The sequence below is a fragment of the Anastrepha obliqua genome, chromosome 4, assembly GCF_027943255.1.
Source record: "Anastrepha obliqua isolate idAnaObli1 chromosome 4, idAnaObli1_1.0, whole genome shotgun sequence".
Taxonomy (NCBI): Eukaryota; Metazoa; Arthropoda; class Insecta; order Diptera; family Tephritidae; genus Anastrepha; species Anastrepha obliqua.
This window is the reverse complement of record NC_072895.1, coordinates 87,115,820-87,140,731: the sequence shown is the minus strand read 5'-3', so window position 1 is coordinate 87,140,731 and position 24,912 is coordinate 87,115,820. Positions and strand designations below refer to the sequence as shown.

Here is a 24,912-nt window from a genome sequence, read left to right as displayed (position 1 = left end):
TTATTTGCGGCCGTAGTAGCCCAGCTGTTACACATGTACCATAGGTATCTTCATTTATCCATGACCAGTTTACTCGTGGCCATAGGTATCCCAATGATACTTTTGTCACTGAGCAGTTGTAGATCAGTACCTTTTCTAGCTAGCTCATCGGCTTTAGAGTTTTCCTCAATATCCCTGTGCCCCGAAACCCAAATGCTCCCTCCTAAGGAGCTGGTTCTTTTCCCCCCAAGACTAAATAATTAAAATTAAGCACTTAGGGGCGCACAATAGATCAATCTGGTCGCAGTGCATAAAGGTCTTAGTCTAACCTGTACAAGCATTACATTACCATTGTCTCTCTCTCTCAGGAATACCTGCCCCGTTTTAAGCTGGCAGACAGTCTTTTCTGTCCAAACTGCCCAAATACTGACGAAAATGCAGAACACGTCATGTTTTATTGCGACCGCTTCACAGAGGAACGAGCTATCTTAGCACAAGCCCTGGGTCATCAACCATCTCCCAGCACCCTCTTACGAGATATGTGCGCAACCAGGGGTATCAGGGAGGCAACCCAAACGTACGCAAGTGAGATCATGACGCGACTTCGCCATATTGATTGGGAACGCAAAGCGATGCAGCAACAGAGAAGGCGGAGAGTTTCTGACGAACCGACAACAAGCACAGACGTTTGAGCGAAACACTCAATACAGTACAGAAAACAAGGCGGTAGTGAGTTAATATAGCACTACGGCAACTTTTCCGATGCCTCCTTTACTTTGGAACCTCCTATAAACACAGAGGAAGTAATTGGGACTATCGACGGTGTATAGCCTTCATATGCTGGCAAGATAGGTACCTGTTGTGTCTTCAGACATAAACGCGGCTCTACCCAGAAGTTATACTTTTGTGGTAGAATTAGCCGAGGTGGAGGATTGTTATAGTATTAGTGGGAGCGTGCCCCATATATCATTGGTGTGACGGCACCTCTGAAATGTTTCTGATATTTTGAATTAAACCTCCTTGCAAAAACAAACAAAAAAACCAAAAAACATCTCTCACTAACTGAGCATGCAGTTGAGAAATAAAGACCTCTCAAGATGAGTGAAGACCACATTTCATAAGCTGCAATGCGGCACAGAAGTGCATATAAAACATGACGACGTCCGATGATACCGCAGCGATGGGCAAGAGCTGTTTGCAACTACATACGACCCAAGTTGGCTCATTCTAATGCCACATAAAGGGTGTTACTACAGCCAGCATGAAGCAGACGAAGACTGTGAAATTTCTTTAAGTTCTCTCTGGTTTACTTTACTAATACATAATCAAAAGAGAATGAAATTTTGAGATTTTATCTCCCACATTATATTTCGTAAATTCAACTTGTTAAAACTCATTTTAGAGAAAATTTGGTTACATACATTAGCTTGAGTAAATATCAAAATGTAACACATGGGCTAAAAAGTCCCGGGTATAGCATTTTTTTTTAGGTCTGCGAACAGCCAGTAGTCACTGGAAACCAAATCTGGCGAATACGGTGGATGTGGGAAGGATTCGAAGTACAATTCATGTAGTTTTGCTATTGTTTAGACTCATTTATGACGCGGTGCATTGTCTTAAAAGTGGCCAAGCGCGGCATCCACTTTAAACAGAGCTTTCTCATAGTCAAATGCTCATGCAATATAAAGCACAAAAGGTTCTTTTGATATCTTTATGAGGTCTACTGACTCACGCAACTTTACTTTTCAATCATTCAAAACGATTTTGTGGATTTTTTTGATGTTTTCTGGTGTTGCCGACGCATTTGGACGTCCACTGCGTTGTGCAATATCGGTGCCTCTACGGCCACGTTTGAAATCGGCAAACCATCGTTTTATTGTTGTATCTGATGGAGCGGAGTCTCTATAACAATTTTCAGTCATTGCTTTGCTGGGGCGGTATTGTTTCCCAGCAAGAAGCAGTGTAAAATTAAAACACAAAATTTTTTTTGATCCATTATTTTGAAAATAACAAAAGTACCGTCACTCTTAGCGCCATAACTCACAAACTAATTAATAGAGTATCATGAAATTTGAGCAGCTCTCTTTTTAAGATTGGTACTAACTGAAAATGAGGTGAATGCAATAAGACTAGTACCATCTATGTGTTAGGCTCGGAACTTTGCAATCCATGTGTTATGTACATGCGTGTGTGTATGTGCATATATATGCACCTTTAACTTGAACATTTAACTGTGGTGAGTATAACTGTGTTATTTTCACATAGTAATCTTTTGAAAAACTTATCTAATCAGTATTTAAACACATTGCAGATATGAATGTATGTATGTATGTATAAGGGTACTAAGTACGATGAGAAAGCTAGTGAAGAGCAGAATAGAGAAACCAAACTGAGGAAACAAACTAATTTTTACTACAAATTAACTGGGTTAAAAATTCAAAATGTAAAAATTTTGGCAAAAACTCTTATTCCCTGCTTCTATCGGGGCACAATATTTGAGCACAAAGAAAGCCATTCTTCCGACGTTCAGAGGTACTCGCAGGTATGATAGTAATTCCAACATGAAGTTGTGTGAGTTCAATGTTAGTTAGTCAGCGCTTGGGTGTCGAAACTTTGGGAAACTTTGGCGCGCTTGATAAGTTCTTATCGCATCAAAGATAAGCAAACTCTATAAGCCCACAAACCGAATATGAAAAGGTGTTGGTCATTGCGAAAACGAAAATCAAAAAACAGTACGACTAAGCGAAAGAGTGGGTAAGGTGCGTTTGCCTCCGTAAATTGAATAGCAGCTTTTTTTAAGTATTTTTGTGATTTTATAAAGTAATTTTAAATAAAAGAGAACAAAGTGAGCTAAAATTGTGAGTGGAAAGGAAGCAATAAATTGGTTTATTTAATTCACAAAAAAAAAACAGTCAAGATAAGAAGCTGATTAGAAGATTATGCAAATTAAATAAAGACTAAAATATGCAACGAAGCGAAGCTAGAAAAATAAAAAAATAAAAAATTATAAAACAAATTTTGCAGAATCAACTAACTGCTGAACATTAAAAAATAATAACTGTAAGAAATAAAAAAAGTACAAAAACAACGAAATAATGCAATAAAAATAATATAAAATATGCAAGAATCCTTAAAAATCACATGTTGCCGAAAATTATAGACCAAAAACTATAAGAAGACAAAGTTTCAAAAATAATAATAGTTGCAATAAAAACTTAAAAAAAGCAACAACTGTAATTACAAAAAATTGGTCTGCAGCCAAGAATTATTGAGAATAATTTAAAACACCTTATTTCTGTTAATTTTAGAGCTGAAAAATTGAAAAAAACGCAGTAACTATTTCACTTATCAGTGCGTTAAAACAACCACACTCAGGTGCGTGTGTGTATGTTTGTATGTGTGCACACTAACTATCTTATCGACAAATTTAATTTGCTTTGGCTCAAATAGTTAGCCAAATGGCGAAGAACTGAAATAAAAAAAAATTGTGCAAGAAAAACCTATTCAACAACAACAAAAATCATAGTGAACTAACGGCTTTGTTTGTACAACAAGACCACCGCATACATACAGTTAGTCTCCACACATACGCCGAAATTGTTTACCGTTTTACTCGTACATGGCATATGCGAGCACAAACTACACCGACACGAAATTCACCTGCTGCTTATCAGTTCGTGTGTCCAAATATCCGCTAAGCTTTACAATGCCGATAGCTCGCAAGTGTTTGTGTGTGTGTGTTTGTGTACGGCTGTGCGATTTACAACCAATATACAGGGACTATGACTAATTATCGGACTCAAGTAGAAACTACTTACACATAAGAAAAAAAAACAAAGTGAATGAATTTACGAAGCAAAAAAGTGGTGATAGACTCATATTTTTCGTGGTTATTCATTATATTGTATGTAGTAAAGCATTAATATACATATGTATCTAGGGGTAGTGAGAGGCCTGAAAATATGATGATTTTCAATCATTTTGTTTGCTAGTCAATTGCTTTATTTCACAAAAATAAAAACATAACATTAATAAATCATGCTTCGACTTGACTTTAAAAAGGTTTAAAAAAAAGAAAATTTATAATTGTGAAAGTTATCGCTGTTTGTGTGGAGCTCGTTTCTCCAGAAGTCCCTAAGTCCCTTGCGGTGATCATCACAAGTGCTTGGAGATTCGTCTAAAATCAATCGGAGAAGAGAAAGTAGTTTTATTAATAGATAATCTTGTGCCTGATCGCAGCTTTTTTTTCACAATTAACAATATGGCGGCATCAGGAAATACTTTCCAGATATTCGAAAAAAACCGAGAATTAAGTGTTAAAAAAAATCGAAATTTTTGAAAAAAAAATCCTTCGACAGGCACAATTTTTTTTATGTTTTTCAAAAGCAGTATAAATTTTATTGAAATCTACCAAGCGGTTTTTAAGTAACAGTGATCACCAGTTCAAAAAACATGGTTTTATACGTATACTTATACATATAGGTTTTGGTATATTAAGGGTTTTGGTATATTGAAGCAAATCTCTCCTGGAAGGGCATAAATTGCACAGGCAGGTACAAAAGAGGCGTGCATATAAAATAAAATGTGTTGAAAACCCATACAATTTATTTTCAAACTGCAACAAATCAAAAATTACTCAACCGCTTCGAGTATTGTTTTTTTCTATAAAACTATTGAATATTTGCTATCATTTTCATTAATCAAAATATCAATTATGTCATATTACTATAAAAATTTTGAAAAAAAAATATTTTTTTTTTTTCAAACACTTAACAGAAGTGTACGCATCAATTATTTATTTTTTAGTCTTTTAAGTTAACGCTACTTAGCATTTATTTTGATTTTGATAAACCCGGTAGGTTGTCCCAATATGTCTTCCCTTCACTTCCTCATTACCATTTGCTAAACCACAATATATAAATAGGAGGCAACCCCGTTCTTGACTAATTCAGTTGCCATTTTGTTTCCAGTAATTCCTATGTGTCCTGAAACCCATTGGATGCGTACCCGGTTATTCCGGCCTAAGATATTCAGCTTATCAACATATTCCAGCGCCATCTTTGGTATAGCCTGAAAAGCGTTGAGTGTCTTAATTTCTGCCTTCCCATTAGTAACTATAGCAATGCTTGTATTGTTGTTCTTGTGATTGAGTAGTGGTGATTCATCCAGAATCCAACTAGCACTTCCGCACCATTTTGTTGCCACATCCTCGTTACCAACTTCTTTACCAGTTATTTACGGCATGACTATATCCAGTTTGTGCGGTTTAAGAACCGTATTAAGTTGTTGACGTCTAAGCCAGATAGTTTTTCGAGACTCTCGAACAGTGACTTTTACAAAGTTGACATTCTCTTCTTCCATAGCGCAGGGCATTAACAAAAAAAATTGATAATCGCTTCCTTATTCTCTTGGTTTTTCATGGTTTACTTCAGCAAGAATTTTCAACGTCCTCCGATATTGATGAATGCTAGCGCCAATGGTAGCTTTGGTAGTTCTTATGATAGCCCTCCCGATTGGATTTGGATAAGAATGTGAGGAAGTGTCAGTTTTGGAAGAAGCTCCATTGATGGCGTGTCACGTGTACGATATGGCTCCTGATTCGAGGGTTTATTACTGTTGGCTTCGTCGCTTCGTGGGCTATTCTACCAGACTATTACACCGTAGGAAATCATAGGACTGCAGTATTTTCGGTGTACATCCCCAACTTTTCCCTAATGACGTTCCTCGACATCTCTTCTGTGTGCCTTTAATAATAATTTTTGGTCAAATGAATTTTACTTCCCTTTTAATTATTGTCTCGATACCATCTAAATAAATTGGTTTAAAATAGAGAAATTTTATGGTTTTTCTAAAATGCGTCGTTCATCAATCATATTTGACACTAATGAACTATACAGCTCCAAACAGACAAGCGAAACGGTGGCAGAGATAGAGCTAAAAAATTACAATTTCCCTTTTGACTCTGTATCTCTATTTTGTGTATATTTAGAAGAAAAAGGCCTATTATTGTACTTTTACTGAAGCTCAAGATCTATTTGCCACACCAACCTTTTTCAAGAATTTTTGACCAAATTTTTCCAGTCTTCACTGCAGTGGGCATCGGGACTAATCTGCCATCTATCTTTACAATGAAATGGCGTCGTACGTCAATCATATTTGACATTAGTGAACGAAACAGAGAGTCACAATAGAGCGCTTAAAGGTCAAAATAAATATTTCCATCATTAAAAAACATTTTTTATTCAGTAAAAACGTTATTCAAACAGTTCTACTGGTTTTTTGTTCAACCACATCTTAAGACACCACCTTTTAGTTAGTTTTAAATATAAGGTTGGCCAAAAAGTCTTGTGGTATTTCCGCAAGCTTGTCTTTGCAAGCGCGTAGTTCTAGTTGTATTCGTCGCATCGGTTCACGCTAGAGCTTTTTGGAAAGCTCTTTTCACGTGCTAACACGTGCTTGATTAATTGTTGTTTGCTTTTAGTCGTTCGTGAGTTATAGCGTCGCAAACATGGAGCAAAATAAAGAGAAAATACAGCATATTTTACAGTACTACTACGATAAAGGCAAAAATGCATCTCATGCTGCCAATAAAATTTTTGCAGTTTATGGACCCGATACAGTTTCCATTCCCACCGCACAACGATGGTTTCAACGTTTTCGTTCCGGTGCAGAGGTGATCGAAGATGCGCCACGGTCCGGAAGGCCTGTCGTCGAAAATTGCGATAAAATCGCTGAATTGATCGAAAGAGACCGGCATAGTAGCAGCCGTAGCATCGGCCAAGAGCTGGGCATGAGTCATCAAACCGTTATAAACCATTTGAAGAAGCTTGGATTCAAAAAGAAGCTCGATGTATGGGTGCCACATGACTTGACGCAAAAAAACATTTTTGCCCGTATGGATGCATGCGAATCGCTTCTCAATCGCAACAAAATCGACCCGTTTTTGAAGCGGATGGTGACTGGCGATGAAAAGTGGGTCACTTACGACAACGTGAAGCGCAAACGGTCGTGGTCGAAAAGCGGTGAAGCTGCCCAGACGATGGCCAAGCCTGGATTGACGGCCAAGAAGGTTCTTCTGTGTGTTTGGTGGGATTGGCAGGGAATCATCCACTATGAGCTGCTCCCCTATGGCCAAACGCTCAATTCGGACCTGTACTGTCAACAACTGGACCGCTTGAATGCAGCACTCATGCAGAAGAGGCCATCTTTGATCAACAGAGGCCGAATTGTCTTCCATCAGGACAACGCCAAGCCACACACATCTTTGGTGACGCGCCAGAAGATCCGGGAGCTCGGATGGGAGGTTCTTTTGCATCCACCGTATAGTCCGGATCTCGCACCAAGTGATTACCACCAATTTCTGTCCATGGCGAACGAGCTTGGTAGTCGGAAGTTGTCCACAAGAGAGTCCTGTGAAAATTGGCTCTCCGAGTTTTTTGACAATAGGGAAGCGAGCTTCTATAAGAGAGGTATTATGAAGTTGGCATCTCGTTGGGAACTCGTCATCGAACAAAACGGCGCATATTTGACTTAAACCGCATTATTATAACCAATTTTATGAACAATTGAAAATTCAATAAAAATACCGCAAGACTTTTTTGACAACCTATATAATCGATAATTCTTTTTGTTGTTGGGTGCAATATTATTCATTCCTTCAATTTCTTTTCTCTTTCTTTGGAATCAGAAAAGTGAAGTTCTTCTGGCATTTACATACATATCTTTTGTGACTCCATCACTTGTCATAAATGACTTGGGTATGGGAGCTTTCGACGTGTTTTTTTTTTTTGGATTTTTACAAGAGCAAAAGAGCAAGAGTTTTATTTTTCAAATTCTTCTCAAGGAAATTTACTCTAAACAAAATTCGGCATACAAAAATTAGAGATATAGCTGATTGCATGATTTCAGACGCAAAGTATTATATATTATGAAGCTTATAATACTAGTATCAGTTTCATGGTAACTGTGGTAACTGACCTAGTAATCGAAACTGTTTAAAAGTAGCTCTTTGTCATTTATAAAATTACTAGCATTTCCCAGTGGGCTTCGCACCACCATACATAAAATGTTTTTTTTATATCGCAAGAAATTTTTCATATTAAGTTTTTTTTATAGAACTCGTAAAATGTTTAAACAGTTGAATTAGTTGATTTTTTTCATTCAATATACTTTCTAAAGATGTCAGAATAGCCTTTTCTGTACTTTTTTAAAATTTGATTGTGGTGGTCACCTATATACAGGTAAGGTGAAAGAGCCGATAAAAACTTGTAATTAAACTTTGATTCTTTAATTTCCATTTCAATTTTTTACGCTAAATAAATTATGCTAAAATAAATAAAGTTAAAAATGTTTTTCCAGTTCCTTGAATGCTCCAGTTTTTATTATATTTTCGTCCAAAACTAATATTAACATAATACATTTACAACCTCAACAGTACAACAGAAACGCTCATAAGCGGCTGTGTATTTGTTGTTGTTTTTCCCATACAGGCATTTCGTATGAGAGGAAACCATTACTCACATAAAATGTCATAACTCAAGAACGGCTGCACCGATTTGAATCAAACTTCACACAAACCACCTCCTCAAAGATAGAAAACAACTCTAAAATTTTTGTGTCAATCGGTTCGGCGGTTCTTGAGTTATAAGATTACCAGGGAAATGTAACTTCTTTTTATATATATAGATATATAGTTTTTTCTATTACAACAGCGCACATGAAATATGTATGTATCGGGTGCTTTTTAAGGGCTTGAATTGAAATGATAGTACAAAACAGAAATATTATTGGAATGATTTTTTTGTATTATAATCCGATGCTGATGCCGCTGGTACTCTATGGGCTTCGCGAACAGATTTACTTTTTTCGAAGTAATTTCCCACAATTTGGAAGCGTTGTTCGGCGTTAAGCGATTCATGTTGACTTGCCAAAGCTTACTGAACAGAAATGTCAACACAATTTACCATTCTCAGCTGCCAGACCATAGTTATAGATATCGATAGTTCTCATACAGCTAAAAAAGGCACCCGTAACATATCCATACGTATATACATTCGTATATATATACATATATGGCATATATTCACATTCACGCACTGTTCTCTGTAAAATTATTGGCACCTGCTATTATCGACCCTTTTCTATTCGCATTTCTTACCCCATATACTAACATACGAGTACATACCAGCATAATCACATAAATTCTTAGTTTACCTATTGTATACAGTTTGGTATTTCTATTTCTTTTAGAGCATTTTATATATGCCTGTAGCCATTAGGTGACGTCATCTCTGAAAAATTTCATTCATTTTTTTTTATACAATAGTTTGTGATATTGATAAGGCAACCATTAGATAAATAATCAAGTAAATAAAAAATTGCTAGATTTCACAATTGAATTTTCATATCTACAATACTTATGCAGGTATCAGGTGAATCGCTTGTAAATGGAAGGCTATTTAGCAATTTCGCTCAGGGTGAAGTATTATAAAATTAGCTTTAAAAACTTTTACATTTTCGAAATTAGGAATGACACATAAAGTGAGTCATTACATGTAAGTTAAGCTGTATTAATCAGTATTACTATTTTTAAACTATGAACGATTTCCCATTTCTTCAATAAAAATATAATCAGCATGTAAGCAATTTAAGGGTTATGGGTAAATGATTTCTTGCGCAGTAATTAAGGTGTTGTGCACTACTTGATTTTATTGCACAAAAGCCTCATGATGCCTTAATATTTTATACAGCGTCTGTCTGTAGAAACAAGTCCGAGTTCATCACATCACAGTAATTGGAACAAAATTTCAAATGACCTTGTAGTGAACCTCTTTTGAACATTTTCAGCTTTTAATATCATTCTTTAAGAGCCATTCTTAAAGCTTTAACCTCTTTGCATGCCATATTCACAAACTTACGTATCTTAAACCGCTATAATACACTTCAGTGGAGCGGAAACATAATATACTTAACTCTAATCGAGTCGATGTCTGTAATACTTTTCCATAAACGCGTCCAATTACTGAACTAACTTGCAGTTCTATGCATCCTAACGCAATCTCGCTGGCCAATATGAGCTCAAAAACGCTAATATGTTATTAAATTATGGTCCAGAAGCAAATTTTTGTAATTTCTTAGATAGCACTAGCTTCGCTTTTTCTCTTAAGGTAAAATTATATGTGCCATAACCAGAATTGCATAAATCTGTTGATCGAATTAACCTATGGGCAACACTTTAGTCGATGAGAGGTGACTTGCCATAATGTTGTAGTCATAATCGTAACCGTACAGACCAATTGAATTTTGGTTTTTCGTCGTAACAGCTAACTGACATTTTATATTAATATAATGCCATTATGAAGAAATTACTAATTCCCTCGTTACTGCCCAAATTGTCATATTTTCTTTAGTTTCTGCACTTTCTAAATGAACAAGTAAATGGGTATGTATGTAAATAACAACTGTTTATGGCTATTACACCAATAAGTGACATAGCCACGGTTATGGATATGGCGTTATGGTATGTCACCTCTTAATTAACCTTTACAGATGGCAAGGCCATACTATGAGAATGAACCACACGAGCCCAAATTGTGCTGGATTATTTGACCAAACACCAAGTAAATACCATTGTGCAAGCACCGTATTCACCTTATAGGGCCCCGTACGGCTTTTCTTTGTTTCCCAAGTTGAAGTTGAAGGAGATTTCAGTCGATAGAGGAGATCAAAGAGAATGCGACGAAGGAGCTGAAGGCCATCCCTTCGTCGGCCTACCAGGGGTGCATGGAGGACTGGGTTAAACGTTGGCACATGTTTGTTGCTTCATACGGGTCAAATTTTTTTTTTATTACAGGAGATAAAATAAATTTGCCTGTAATTTAACACTGTTTTGTTTTATTCAAACATTCCCGGTACTTTCTGATCATAGGGTAGTAGGTTAATTGTAATTTGAGCAAGATAAGGATGTACCTCTGGTAAGGAACCCATTCTACGGTTATGGTAAGAAGAAATATTGTGGGATTTCTGAATTCACAGAATAAATTTTCATGAATCGATCGCGTTAAGCTCCAATTCAAGAAGTTTCTGCGGATTTCATCTCATTTAGAAAGGTTTATTCAAACGATTGGTTTGCTTCATATCAATTTATATCCATCGTTCCTTAAGTTCATTGATATCTTTCATTTCATTTCACTATTTTGAAATAACTGCTAATAATTTAACTTAATAATTGAGGGCATACATATATTACATTTATCATATTAGCGTTTTCAAGGCTGATACGAACTCATCGATTACACCAGATAATGTAAGAATTAATTTATGACTTCAAGCCACTAACACACTTGCAACATGACCAAAACTACTTGTATTTCTAGCAATCGATTGATTCTGTTTAATTGTTCCTAGAAGTAAAGTTAAGACACGAAATAAATACATTTTATTATGTTGCTATTAGTTTAACGGTAGATAACAGCAGGTGCTTTAGGTGCTTATGAAAGACAGACACTAGCCAAGTAATGCACACAAACGCAAACATGCGTACTACCAGTATTTCTATGTAGTCGAAGAGAAGCAGGGAAAAATGCCAACGAATGCTTATCATTAAGTTTAGCCAACTTGCTAGTGCACACATACACACAAAGAGTGCAAAATCTTACAAACAAATTGGTACATATGTATATATAATATACATATACGTTTAGTATGTAGAATGAGTAAAAAGCACGTATAAACTATTTGGCGGGTATGACTAGGCGTATGATTAATGAATGTTTTACACAGTTGTATGTGAGATTAGTATGCCAAGGGCAGATAAGACTAACGAAATTTGTGTAATATGAACAACAAACCACATAAAAAGTGGTAAATTCTTTTTTATAAAGACACAAATAAAACATCACTACTTTTTTTCTCAAAAAATTAAAGTTTTACTTTGAAAAAATATTAGCACATCTATTCTTGAAAATATATCCCAACGCTGAACATAACTTTTTCCCATCTTTCTGGTAGCATATTAGTTGTACGTCACAAATAACTCTTTTCCGCTTTCAGTGTTATAATAATTCTCAAAATCTTTTACTCTTCATAAGGACAGAAGTGTTGCTCAGCCAGGCCACTTTCCAAGCATACGGACCAGCTGGAAGTGGGAAGAAGCATTGGTTGAGCTATGCGAGTATACAACTTCCCATTTCAGTGTAGATTTTAAAGAACTCAGCAACATGTGACCAAGTCTTCTTCAGCTTTTGTCAGTTTGATTCGTAGGAGACTCCGTATCAATTGAGTATTTTGGACTTTCTCGATAATTTTGCTAAAAATATTGTAGGTGTGTAGGTAAAAATAAACAGAAAAATTTTCACAAAAAGTAAAATAAAATAAAGTTAATTTGCGATTTAGACTTTACAAATATTCTACACAATCACAAGGCTCTGGAAATTAATAAAAGGTGGTTTCTTCATTGTGACTTTGACTTAGTTTTCATGGGTAATGAATTTTACGTGGCCGGTTCCAAGCTAAGCGCATAACACCGCCTTGTGATATTCAAATTAAGCCGCAACCACAGCAAATACACAGTTATTTAGCGAACCGCTAGCTCTAAAACAGACGCCTGATACCAGACGTTAGCTGACGCTTAAGCCGAATGCATCGAGGCGACCCCTCTAAAGCATTCCTCTCTTTCCGACGAGGTCTAGGGCCTCAGACGAGTTTGATTATAGTCGCGCAAATGTAACTGAATACACAGAAACACCACTATATCCCTTTTTCAATGCTATTTGAGGGCACAGAAGCTTGGACGACGGCAACAACCGATGACGCGAGCTTGTAGTGGTCGGGAGAAAAATGTCGTGGAAGATTTTTAGATCTTTGCATATTGATAATATCACAGAGGAATATAGATCTAGTAGCCCCGCGGGATACGTCATGTCATCCAAATGGTTACAGAAGCTCCTGCTCTGAAGGTATTCGATGTGGTACCTGCTGATGGCAACAGAGGAAAATAACTTCTTCTTTGCATTAGATCAGGTGGAGAAAGACTTACCCGAGGAAGAAACGACTTGGTCTCTTTATTGAACTCGGCCCAAAATCGCTGAAGCGGTTATCGCAACTGTAAAGAAGAGGTGTGCCACTCCTTATTGGTATGCGATAGGTGCCTAATGAGCTCACCAAGAAGCTCAGATGGCAGTGAGGGAACCAAGAAATGTTCGGATTTGGTTAAAACTTGGTATATGTTCTTCCAAGAGATGCTATTAACTAAACATAACCTCAATATGCGCCAGTAATGTCATATCTCTGACTTTGCACGTACTAAAGTAGTAGAAATATTTAAGGAATGAAAGGTAGTCAATACGATTAGAGATATTAATTTACGATGTGGAGAATCCTCACTTGGTTCCTCCACTCTATCTAAGCTAATCAATGAGTTTCGAGCTATGAATGCTTAGTGTGGTGGTTAACGTTGTTACAAGTCCGAAGGATTCCTACAATTTTTGCGCCATATGGTTTTGTAAATTAGATGCATTTTTCCTTTTCATCACAATAAAGCACAAAACTACTGCCTGTCTCACCGTGGGAGTAGATGTTTAAATGGGAAAAATGGAGTTCAATGTCTCTCGGCTTAAATTAGAAGGGAATTCGATTTTCTTCTTTTTAAGTCATTCGAGGCTCTTAAATGATAACAAAAAGGTAGTTGGATCGCGCGCCATGAATCTGCAAGTCCTAGTAGGGTTTGGTGCGGATATCCATTTACTTAGTACTGCTAGAAATTTTGCTTCTGCAAACTTTTCGGCCATCCTGGAAGCTCTCTGCGCTAAGATATAGAAGTTATTACCTCGAAGTCTTTTGCCATATGTTTTTTTTCACAAAAAGATATTTTTAAATACTTAGCTGGAACGTCGTAACATTTTTTTATTTTTTTTCTTTTGTGCTTTGTTTTACTTTTTTTTAATATGTTTTTGTTTATATTTTTTATTATTTTTTATTATTATTATTTTTTTTTGTTGTATATATTATATATATATATTTGTGTTTGTTTTTGTTAAAGGGAAAAAAACAAGCACCGCTTTGGGAAAAACGCAATTTCTTATTTGTACACTGAGTACATAGATTCACATGTATTTTAATATATTAATAATAATAATAAAGGGTGGTTAAGTTTCAAGGACCGGTGTTGATTTTGAATAAAATTTTTTTAAAGAAATTATCGTCATTTCTCTTTATTATGATAATATTGGTATGGCTCAATTACGTCCGGAATAAAATATTGGCCAAATGGCCGCCGTGACCTCGGCGGCACACCTCCATCCGATGGTCTAAATTTTCGATGACACTGAGGCATAATTGAGGTTCTATGCCGTTAATGTGCCGAATTATCTCATCCTTTAGCTCTTGAATTGTTGCTGGCTTATCGACGTACATCTTTTCTTTCAAATAACCCCAAAGAAAGAAGTCCAACGGTGTCAAATCACATGATCTTAGCGGCCAATTGACATCGCCGCGACGTGAGATTATTCGTCCATCAAATTCTTCGCGCAAAAGAGCCATTGTTTCGTTAGCTGTGTGACAAGTGGCACCGTCTTGTTGAAACCACATATCACCCATTTCAATTCGGGCCATAAAAAGTTCGTTACCATCTCACGATAGCAAACACTATTCACAGTAACTGTCTGACCGGTCATTTTGGAAAAAATACTGCCCAAAGATGCCGCCGGCTCATAAACCGCACCAAACAGTCACTCTTTGCGGGGCATAGGTTTTTCGGCAATCACTCTTGGATTATCATTCGCCCAAATGCGGTAATTCTGCTTATTGACCAATCCACTGAGGTTAAAATGTGCCTCATCACTGAAGATGATTTTCTTCACGAAGTGCGCGATATGCATTTTGATTTGTACGCCCGTAACATTAACGAGGCGCTCGATTGTGTATCTTTCCTGGGTTTAAATTGAATTAATCTGAAATTGAAAAATGTTAAATGAAATACAGGAAATAACTTGACGTTTAGGTGTGGTTTACATTCAACATCGGCCCTTAAAATTAAACCACCCTTTATATAAATTAAATCACTAACAAGCATTTACATCTTTTTCCCTTCCTCAGCCGCTAAACGATTTCAAACTTAACGAAGCACCACAACAGGATTCCCTAGTAATCCATCAAGCAAGATGCTGCAAACGAATGTGTTGCGCGCCGTCGCACCACTGCTGCTGCTCAGTGTTGCATTACTATGCGGCAGCATAGGCCACACGCAAGCACAAGAGAATACCATGCTACAAATTCCGCCGTCGCTAGTGGAATGTTACAATACCAGCTACTTTATGAATCGCGACAACCGCCTGCCCGCCACCATCGATACGCTCATCTCGCTGATCGAAAAAGTCGAGAACACACAGAGCTACACCTACACTATGCGTACGCTTGCGGTGGCGCTATTGCAACGCTTTCGGCAGGATGGCATTCAGCGCACATACGGCGTAGCCGAAACGCCCGGCGTCATACCCTACAGTCCGAGTGGTTTCCAGTTTCCAAAATGCCGTATATTGTTGTCACGCCTCATACCCGGCAATGCCATGACTTTTCCCAACCAGACGCTAACACGTGAGGAACGTTGTTCATTGCATTTCATGCTCTCCAGTTCAATTGAGACGCGCGTGCGTGGCGATGAATCACAAATATGCAGTCAATTGTCACAGTATCGCGCACAGCGCTTGCGCCGCTCACCAAATACGGAACGCAATAGCAACTTTATTGGCGATGTGGAAATGTTGGAGAACGTGAGAGCTAAAGCACAGAAACGCGGTCTTAAGCAAAAGGGCGCTTACAATTCCTACGACTACGATTGGGGCTGGGCTAACTCCGGCACGACGACCAGCACCTCGATCAGTCAGTGCCCCGTTGAGAATGGTGTTATCTGGACACCTTGGGGTACGGTGTCTGCTGGTGCGCTCATGGCGGGTATCGCCACAGGTTTACAGCAACAAACTGTGCAGTTGCGCACACTGCTCGCGCTGTCGAGTCGCCAAAATGGTTATAAGAGTTTGCCACAGACAACCACCGTCAATGTAGATAATCGTTGGGCTGCCACATTGGCTGGTGATCTGTCTGAAGTGGCGTTGGTGCAGGTGCCTTTCACAACCACCGAAACAGCCACGGTGGGTTCGAGTGGTGCCTGGAATAGCACAGTAATGCCGAAATGGTATTTCTTGTCGCAGCGACAAAACATGGAAATGACTGATGCCGAGATACGTGGCGGTCTGGATGGTCTGATCATTGCTAAAAACATTGTCACCTGGCAGAGCCAGGCGAGTGGTCTGAAACTATCGCAGCTACTACGTATGTACTACTCTATGAATGGTGTTTTGAATAGCGGCATTATGGCGTGCAATCGCATAAGTAATTTCAACACATATGCACCCAGCGCGGATATGGTGGCACAGACGAGCGCCTTCTCGCAGGTATTAGATCGGGAAATGCAATTGGGCGTCACTCTATCGGCAGCAAACATTGCAGAGTTCTCCGAGTCAGCGGCCTCTGCGCTTCAAACCTACGTTCGTAAGTATATTAAATTTTTAAATTTTAATACTACAAATTAGGTAAATTGGGTAATTGGGCACGGATGTGTCAAATATTTTAGAAGAGTTCACATAGTAGTTGTTGGTTAGTTATTTATTATAAATGAATATCAAGAATGATAGAATATAAGATTACGTCTTCCCAAAAGCCGTGACGTCAGCACAGAAAATAAATGAAGAAAAAGAAGAAGAAGAGTAAGCGAAGGTAATGTTAAAGCCAAGATTGATAGAATAAATCGTGCTTAGAAAAATTTTTTTTATTTCTACTGCGTCTTCCAGAGGGTCGTGAAAGTACAGAAAATAAAAAAAGTAATCTTAAAGCCAAAATTGATAGAATAAATCATGCTTACAAAGATTTTGTTATTTCTAATGGCGTCTAATGATGTTTATTCTGTACTAACGTCACTCAATTATCAAATTCGCCAAGAACAAAATAACGGTTTTCGGATGGCGCCAACTTTGTGTTCTTCACATCGTGAATTAATATTTCTTCGGGTCAAATATCTCTAATCATATTGACTACCTATTATTCCTTAAATATTTCTGCTCCTTTCAACCTCACCTGCGAGGGCCGTTAGAAAAGTCCGTGCAAAGTCAGAGAGATGGCACTACTGGCGCATGTTGAGGTTATGTTAGTAGCATCTCTTGAAAGAACGCACAGCAAGTTTCGGCCAGATCCGTACATTTTTTTGTATTGGGCATTCATTTGAATCCAGGAAGTCGAGTGATTTTTCTTTTCCGTCGGGACAACGACCAGCTCACGCCTCAGCAATAGAAATAATGTTTCCGCTCGTTTCACATCCCCCCTTTTCTCCAGACTTGGTTCCCTCGGATTCCTCGGTGTACTATTTGTTCCCCAATTTGAAGAAATGGTTGGGTGGAAAAAGAGTTTATTCAAACGAGCAGGTGATTGCATAAACGATTGGCTATTTTTCAGACTTGGATAAATCCTATTATTCGCAAGGGACCAACAAACTAGAAAGCGTTGAGCGAAGACTACGTCCGAAAAATGCAAACTGTTTAACCCAAGCAATTAATTAGTTTTTAGTTTTGCACGGGTTTTTCAATCGATCCCTGTATAATAGAATAACCTTTCGCTTGCTACGTAGTAATTATCGGAATGTAATTTCTCCTCAATTTTGATGCTCATTTGTGAGAGAAGTTTCTTGGGATTTCCTATCTATACAAAATCACAAAATAAACACAAACACCTCTCTAAGGCTCGATTAGGTTACGTTGGTTGCCATTCTCCATCAGGGTGTAGGAGAGCACACGTTTGTGTTAACGATCCCCCTTTAATTCCCAATGTAGTGAAATCGTTTCGTTTGTTTAATAAATGATGAAATATTGTGAATGGATGCGGACTCGAAATCTGCCAGACATCCAAAGAAGTAAGCGTTCAGCGCTATCGCGTTCTGGCAAAAGCTGAGCAGTGGTAGGTGTCTCTAAGTTGCGCTGAATATATACCCAGACGCATTCCCAACTTATGTAACCTAACGATAAGACCAAAAGCCGTTCACACGACAGTTACTTCTATGTTAAGTGAAACACCCGTATTTGTATCCGGCCAAGGACTGCTGAAGTGACAATACCCGTACATATATGGGGAGTGTTTATGCTGCGACAAGAACAACAACAACCAGAAGCCTAGACGAAACGGAATAACCATTCAATCAAGCTCAATGTCTAGTTCCCTCTCCGAAAGTGTAATAACTTGTAAACCAAATTGCTTTTTCTGCCACTTTAGTCCAATTTCTAAACATTTTTCTTTGCTTGGTGACGCCCGCAATTTGTAGCCATGGTTTCTATAGTCTTCATAGGCGAAAAAAATTACTCGAAGCATAACCAATCCTCCTCTCATTTCCATCCTATACAAAAAACGCTTTAAAATTCCATTTGGTATCAGTCCCAGGAAAGGTGAGATTAGGTAAAACGGGCCCTTGAAAATTTCACTTATCTGCCGCAAAGGCTCATTTTGATGCCCGAGCCCCGATTTTCTCCCTTTGTTCTTTCAGCTCTTTACAGACAGCTCTGCTAACGAGTCTTTCTAAGACTGTCCAGTTACTTGAAAAAGTGATCAGTGACCATACAATAAATTATAGCTGTTCGAAGATGTGACGAAAGACTAACCTAAAAATATCAAGGATGAAGTTATGTAGTCTGAAGTGTATCGTATTCTTAACTCAACAAAACTAGGTAGGCTGAGGTGGGTTAGGTACAAAATGGCAGGCAATAAATTATACCCAAAAGTATGCCTGTGCTTTTTACTTATTATTTCACACTTTTAGCGGACATATCCGCAATTCTCCATTGACTTATGAAATAATCTATTGCACGTTGCTTGCATCTTTCAATGAGGCTATCACTTTTAGCTGGCCTTATTTTAAATCAGGCTCCCATTAATTAAAATTTCCAAGACTACCAAAAAACGGAAGTCACGGAGCTCTTATTGAGATTCATAAATCTTAGTTGCGATATCATTTCATTAACTTGTTCGTATATGGAGCTAGTAAAATCGACAATGTAATCTTCCTCAGGATCATGAATGAAATAAGCTCGATCTGACAGTTCGCAATCATGCGAAAGTTATTTACTTCAAGATGACTATCAGTTAATGGGTGTAACCAGCATCTTAGACAGCTTCTTTTTTTTAATTTAAAAAGTCGTGCCAAGAAGCACCGAAAACTCTCAGACAAAAAGGCCATTGTATATAAAGCTGGGGAAAGTGAAAGGCTAGATAGTCAAGCAAGAGTGAAGTAACAGAAGGTAAAAGATAGGATAGAATAGAGACATAGCCGTAGTTAGTGCTATCAGAATTTTCCAGATTCTTTCGTAAATCTGAAAATATCCTCCAGTTAGAGGGAATAAAATTCGTTCTCACGATATCGGAACCCAAAATTCGCAGCTTTGCTCTTTCAAATGCAGGACACTCACAGAGAAAATGCTCAGTGCTACCCACCACTTCTAAGCAAGACAAGCGAATCGGGTACTCAGTGATTCAAATGGTGGTCATATGTTGACACACCCATAGATTTCGTGCTGTAATAATGCCGACCATCAACCGAACGTCTTTGCTTGCAAGTTTTAGAAGAAAGTTCGGCAGTTTTCTTTTCGGTCTTGTTACAAAACACTTTGCAGTTATTATATTATTGCATACATAATCGCTGATCCACTTCATGGTTCTTGCAGAACGGATTCCGATTATTGGCTGTGGTTCCTGAGTCGTAAACAGTTGGCCAATCCATCAGCAATTCCATTCCCTTGTACACTGCAATGTTCTGGACTCCATACGTACAAGCTTATTCTGTCTTGCAACAGAATTGAGCTTCTTCTTACATTCTTCAACAATCTTTGAGATTTGCTTTGCGTTCTCCAGAGCCTTTAGTGCAGCCTGACTGTCACTAAAGACTGCAATCTGTTTCCCACTCCATCTAGTCGACCAGCTGCTACGCGACAACAAGAGCCCAACCAAGTCAACCAGCTTAGAAAACTACTTTTTGGTGCTGCTTTGTAGTGCTATCCCAGGCACTCCGCATGACACTAACGACCTCTTCGCATGCCATCTTAAACTCACTCATCTAACACCTCTTACGCTCTGCTTCCAACTTGACGAAACAGTCTGTTTCTTGGCCCTACACTGAAATGAGATAGACTACGTTGAATGACAGCTTCGCAGCACTGGACAGGGTTTTGTGAGCTGCTACAGCTACAAAAACAATAAGTTCCTCATTCCCTTGCTCATTGTGCTCTATACATTTTTTTTTTGTTTTTTGTTTTCACAATACAAACCTCCGCTTTGACCTTTGTTTACTCATCACTCTCTGTTTTCTCTTATTTCAGCGAATAGTCTTAACGACGTCACCTGCCCTGTTAGCAGCAGCGCCAACGACATAGCCAATATGACAACACCCATGACTAATATCTATGTATTCTTGGATACCACGTGGCAATACAGCAACATCGTTGACTATGTCAAGTGAGTGTTTGATTTGATATTTCACAATTTGTATGTAACTCATTCCACTCACAATTTTCTTACCTGTTTTGCAGTTACATACTCCAGCGTCTGAACGTGAATCCCTATGCCAGTATGGTGACATTACTTTCTGCAGGCAATGGTTCAATTATTGTCAATACTACCAATTACCTGCCCGATATTTATCAGGGGTGGAATGTAACCACACAAGCGCAATGTGAGTTGTAATCGAGTGATGGGATAAATTAGAGTTTAACAACTAAATTCGAACTTTATACTTTTCTTTCGTTAGACTCTGCTGGCTTTAATTTACCCACCGTTTTACAAACAATAACAAACCTCACGCAGGCCTACATGAACGCTGAACAAACGAACTCATCCGTTGGTGGGCGCTCTCTAGTCGCTCTGCTGGTCCCCTACAGTACGGTTCAGGTGAGCTCCAGCGACTGGACTTACGCCATCACACAGTTGCAATCTATTTACGAACAAGTACCCGATCTGCACTTCATTTACTACACAAGCGGCACAATCAGCCGCTTTGCCAATTTCGTACGCAATGCGAGCACAGATTTGTTTACACTGAGTACGGCTAGCACGGCATCCACTTCTTCCGGCCCTGTGGTGTCGCGTATTATTCAGAGTAAGTTAGTTCTTGCAACTTGTTTTTTTTCCTTTTTTGTTATTTTGTTTTTGTATTACCCTCTATACACTTTCGATTTTCCACAGTTCCACGTCGTCTAATCAATCCACGTTGTGGCTCTACCTGGTACACTCCATCTTGGGGTACTGATCAATTGGCGCAGTATATAAATCCGAATGGCACAAACTTCTATCGTATGGCATCCAACTATTTCTATGGCGCTGGCAGTAATCGCAACGTAGCCATACAATCCTCCAGTGGCGTACAATTCATCATTTGCACCTCGCGCACCGTTCCTCTGCCTACGCAGAGCAATGCCACCAACAGCAATGGTGACATAAATTGTGCCGCAATCGGCAATGGTTTCTCGTATGACTTGTCAAATGCATGCAACGGTTATAGTTACATTGGTCAATGTCCACCGCTCTACATTTCAGTGCAATCACCAGCCTCAGTTACCTCTTCGGTGTCGTGCACCGATGACGCATGCCAAGCACCGAATCAGGCGCGCTATGTAGTCTCGGTGACGAACCTGGGTTGTTATAGTGGCGTAGCAGGCCTCTTTGCCAGTTTTGCCACCCTCGTGCTGGCGTATGGCTTACGCGAGGCATTGCAGTAGAAACGTAAGAAAAGCTTGAAGATTTGATATGGAAAGCGACGCTTTCTTTAAATGTTTTTGCTATTTTGGCTTGCCAATGTTGCCAACGTACTTAGTACAGCCGTGAATCCAGCGTTAAGTTTATCAGCATACCGCATGATCCTCCATAGTACACAAATTTCATAAGTATATTTATATTATGTATTTTTTATAGACCTTTAAGTTCATCAATTTGCTTTTCTATCATAAAAATCTATAAAATAATATTGTTGGCTAGCCTTTCATTATATCTGATTTGTATGATGAATAAAGTTCTTAAACGAATAACTTGAATGGGAACCAACAAAATGCTTTGTAAATGTTTTATTTTTTAATCACAATTTTCAACTCACATTTGAGAAAATAGCTGCACCTCATATGTAAAAATTACATTTACCATAAGGGGGGAGCCTGGTTTATGAGGTCTAAAAATTGTATCTCTTTGCGATTTTTTTTTAAGGAAAAAATTAATTTAGCACTGCAAAGTTTTTTCTATCTTTTAGTGAACATTTAAAAAGTATAAAAAAATTTTGTACTGGTTAAAATAAGGTGAAAAATTTTTTTACATAGAAATTAGTGGAGGGCTGCAACGCTGGAGTTTCCAACTGGCGTACAAGATACAGCTCGTAATTATTATCTAAAGCAAAAAATTCAAATGGATTTCTAATTATCATGATTTTTTATTCTAGATGAACTAAGAGAACTGAGAGAAATTCCAAAATTTCAACTTTTTGGAGGTTTTAAAGAAAATAATGCCTTTCTATAAAAAAAAAATTCACTTTGACTAGGTATAAAAATCTTGAAAATTTTTTTTTTATCTATTTTGTTAGTTCAAATATGCTATGATTCATTTCAAAAGGTTCATTACTTTTTTTTCATTCATGTACGCCAATTCAAAGAAATCATAAAAATGAAAAGTCGAGAAAAGAAGATAAAGTTTGTACTATAACTGTCCGGTCACAGCGTAACTACCTAGCACTCGCCTACCTTGGGCTTTGTATCTACGAAAATATTGAGAATTAGGCTCTGTAACTTTGTGTGAATATTCTGAAATATATTAGGAATCGCTTAAAACGAAAAAAAGAAAATGATTTTGTGTGGCCTTTTAAATCAGGCTCCCCCATAAGTTAAACCAAGAGATAAGCAATTTTGAGGGTCAAGTGTACAAAATGTAATCAAGTTTGGAAAAAAAATTAAATTTTATTGTACACCTACAGACCGATGCACTCTGTCTAAAAAGATCCCTCAAGCTGCATGGGTGATCTCAGATTGAAAAACATGAAACTGAAGCGATTAAGTTGTGACAGACAGAAGGCATGCAGCCAGCCTCGTGCACTAATTGAGGATCTAAAATATTCCCTATTCGAGTATAAACAATCTATCTAACATCGACGCGGATCATTACCTCGTTACAAAGCTTACAACGGCAGACTACAGGGTGCGGCACTCGCAGAGTAACCAATTAAAAAAGCCATACATTTTGTTTGGAAAATTGCTTTTATTCAATTCAAAGTAAAAAATGTGTGAAAATAATACAAAACTAGGAATCAATTAACTTTTTGTGTTCGATGCGACCACTTTTGCCTTGATTATGGCCTTGAGGCGGTCTAGAAACGAATCGCAAGCTGCCCAAATGTGTCTTGCAGGTATTTTGGCCCACTCGCGGACAATTGTCTTTTTCAGCGCCTCGAGGTTGGTTAATCTTTTAGTTCGCACTTTGCTCTCCAAAATGGTCCAAAGAGAATAATCCATCAGATTCGCGTCTGGTGAATTTAAGAGCCATTGTGTGGACGTTATGAGGTTCGGAACGTTGTTTTTTACGTCCATGGTCTGCCACCGAAATGTTTGTCTGCCCACGGCTTCAAAGCAACCTCCAGAAAAAGAAGTGATCGTCCTTGCGTTGTTCGAACCAGTGCAGCCATAAAAGCCCTTCAAGAAAGAATTCGCAGAAATCCCCTTAAAATGCAGAAAATCATGTCCAGGGAATGTATCGAAGAGATCCATGTCAAGACTAACTGTTGATCAACTGGTTATATTTTAAAAAGGCGTTTGAAGAAAATTATATTCGACAGATGCAAGCAACTTCTTCAGTGGCACGCGGTCAATGGCCATGCAATTTTCACAGATGAGAAAGTTTTCACTGTTGAATAAGTTCTTAATAAGCCAAATGACAAAATCTATGCAAAAACTTCTAAACTTCCTAAAAATGTTGTTCCAAGGGTTTAGAGTGGCCACCATCCAGCTTCCGTAATGCTTTGGTGGGGAGTGTCTTGTAAAGGCGTAATATCTATTCATTTCTGTGAAAAAGGGGTTAAGGCCGGAGCAAAAGTGTACCAGGAGTATGTCTTAGAAGGCGTGGTGAGGCAGTTGAGCAGTATTCTCTTTAATGGAGAGCGTTGAATCTTTCAAAGCCATCCAGCAGTGGCTAAAAAATAATATTCCTGGGTTCATAGCCGCAGAAGATTGGCCGTCTGGAAGTCCAGATTTGAATTTATTGGCCGTCTGGAAATCTAAATCTGAATCCATTGGCCTACCGCTTGTGGTCAGAATTGGAGAACATGGCCTGTCGAAGACCTCACAGAAATATGGAAAGTCTCAAACAATCTTTGGTTCGAAAAGCAACGTCAATATCTATGGAAGCCGTGCGTGCTGCAATAGCTGCAAGACCCAATCGTTTGAAGGCTTAAGCAAACTCGCAAAAAGTAAAAGCAAATGGTGATCATTTGGAACGAAAATTTAAATTTTTTCTTCTGATATTTAAATGATCATATGAAACTAATTTCATTAAAAAAAGGATTATAATCTCATATCTATAACGCACTTAACTCGTAACAGAACTTATGGCAGGACTAAGTACAGAAGGTTGAGCATATGACGGCGCCACTACTCGACTATCAGGCAATTTCATTTCTTATTGAACTGACTTTGTTTGCAAAAAACTTATTTTCTTTCTACTCTCTTTGCTATGATTTTCTTTTTTTTTTTTACTTACATTACCTTAGCCTACCTTTCCATTGTTTTAGCAAAAGCTGACTATTTCGACACTCTCTGCTTGGTGCTCTCTCACACCTCATCTGCAATTACGTCATAGTAAAGTTACATTCATTTTTTCGCT

General features: G+C 38.1%; 1 protein-coding gene across 1 annotated transcript; it reads left to right on the top strand.

The window, feature by feature from the left end:
• Nucleotides 1-2,736: 2,736 nt before the first annotated feature.
• Nucleotides 2,737-22,032, top strand: LOC129246063 (uncharacterized). The gene is made up of 6 exons (XM_054884584.1): nucleotides 2,737-2,837; nucleotides 15,073-16,524; nucleotides 20,385-20,520; nucleotides 20,595-20,737; nucleotides 20,813-21,160; nucleotides 21,247-22,032. Exons 2-6 carry the CDS (start codon nucleotides 15,138-15,140, stop codon nucleotides 21,777-21,779), a joined length of 2,547 nt encoding a protein of 848 aa, XP_054740559.1. The 5' UTR covers nucleotides 2,737-2,837; nucleotides 15,073-15,137; the 3' UTR covers nucleotides 21,780-22,032.
• Nucleotides 22,033-24,912: the final 2,880 nt, after the last annotated feature.

Bases quoted from the DNA above. Each gene is read 5' to 3' on its own strand.
- LOC129246063 (XM_054884584.1), top strand. From the start codon at position 15,138: ATGCTGCAAACGAATGTGTTGCGCGCCGTCGCACCACTGCTGCTGCTC. The intron at 16,525-20,384 runs GTAAGTATATTA...CTCTTATTTCAG, and splicing joins TGCGCTTCAAACCTACGTTC to CGAATAGTCTTAACGACGTC. The intron at 21,161-21,246 runs GTAAGTTAGTTC...GATTTTCCACAG, and splicing joins GGTGTCGCGTATTATTCAGA to TTCCACGTCGTCTAATCAAT.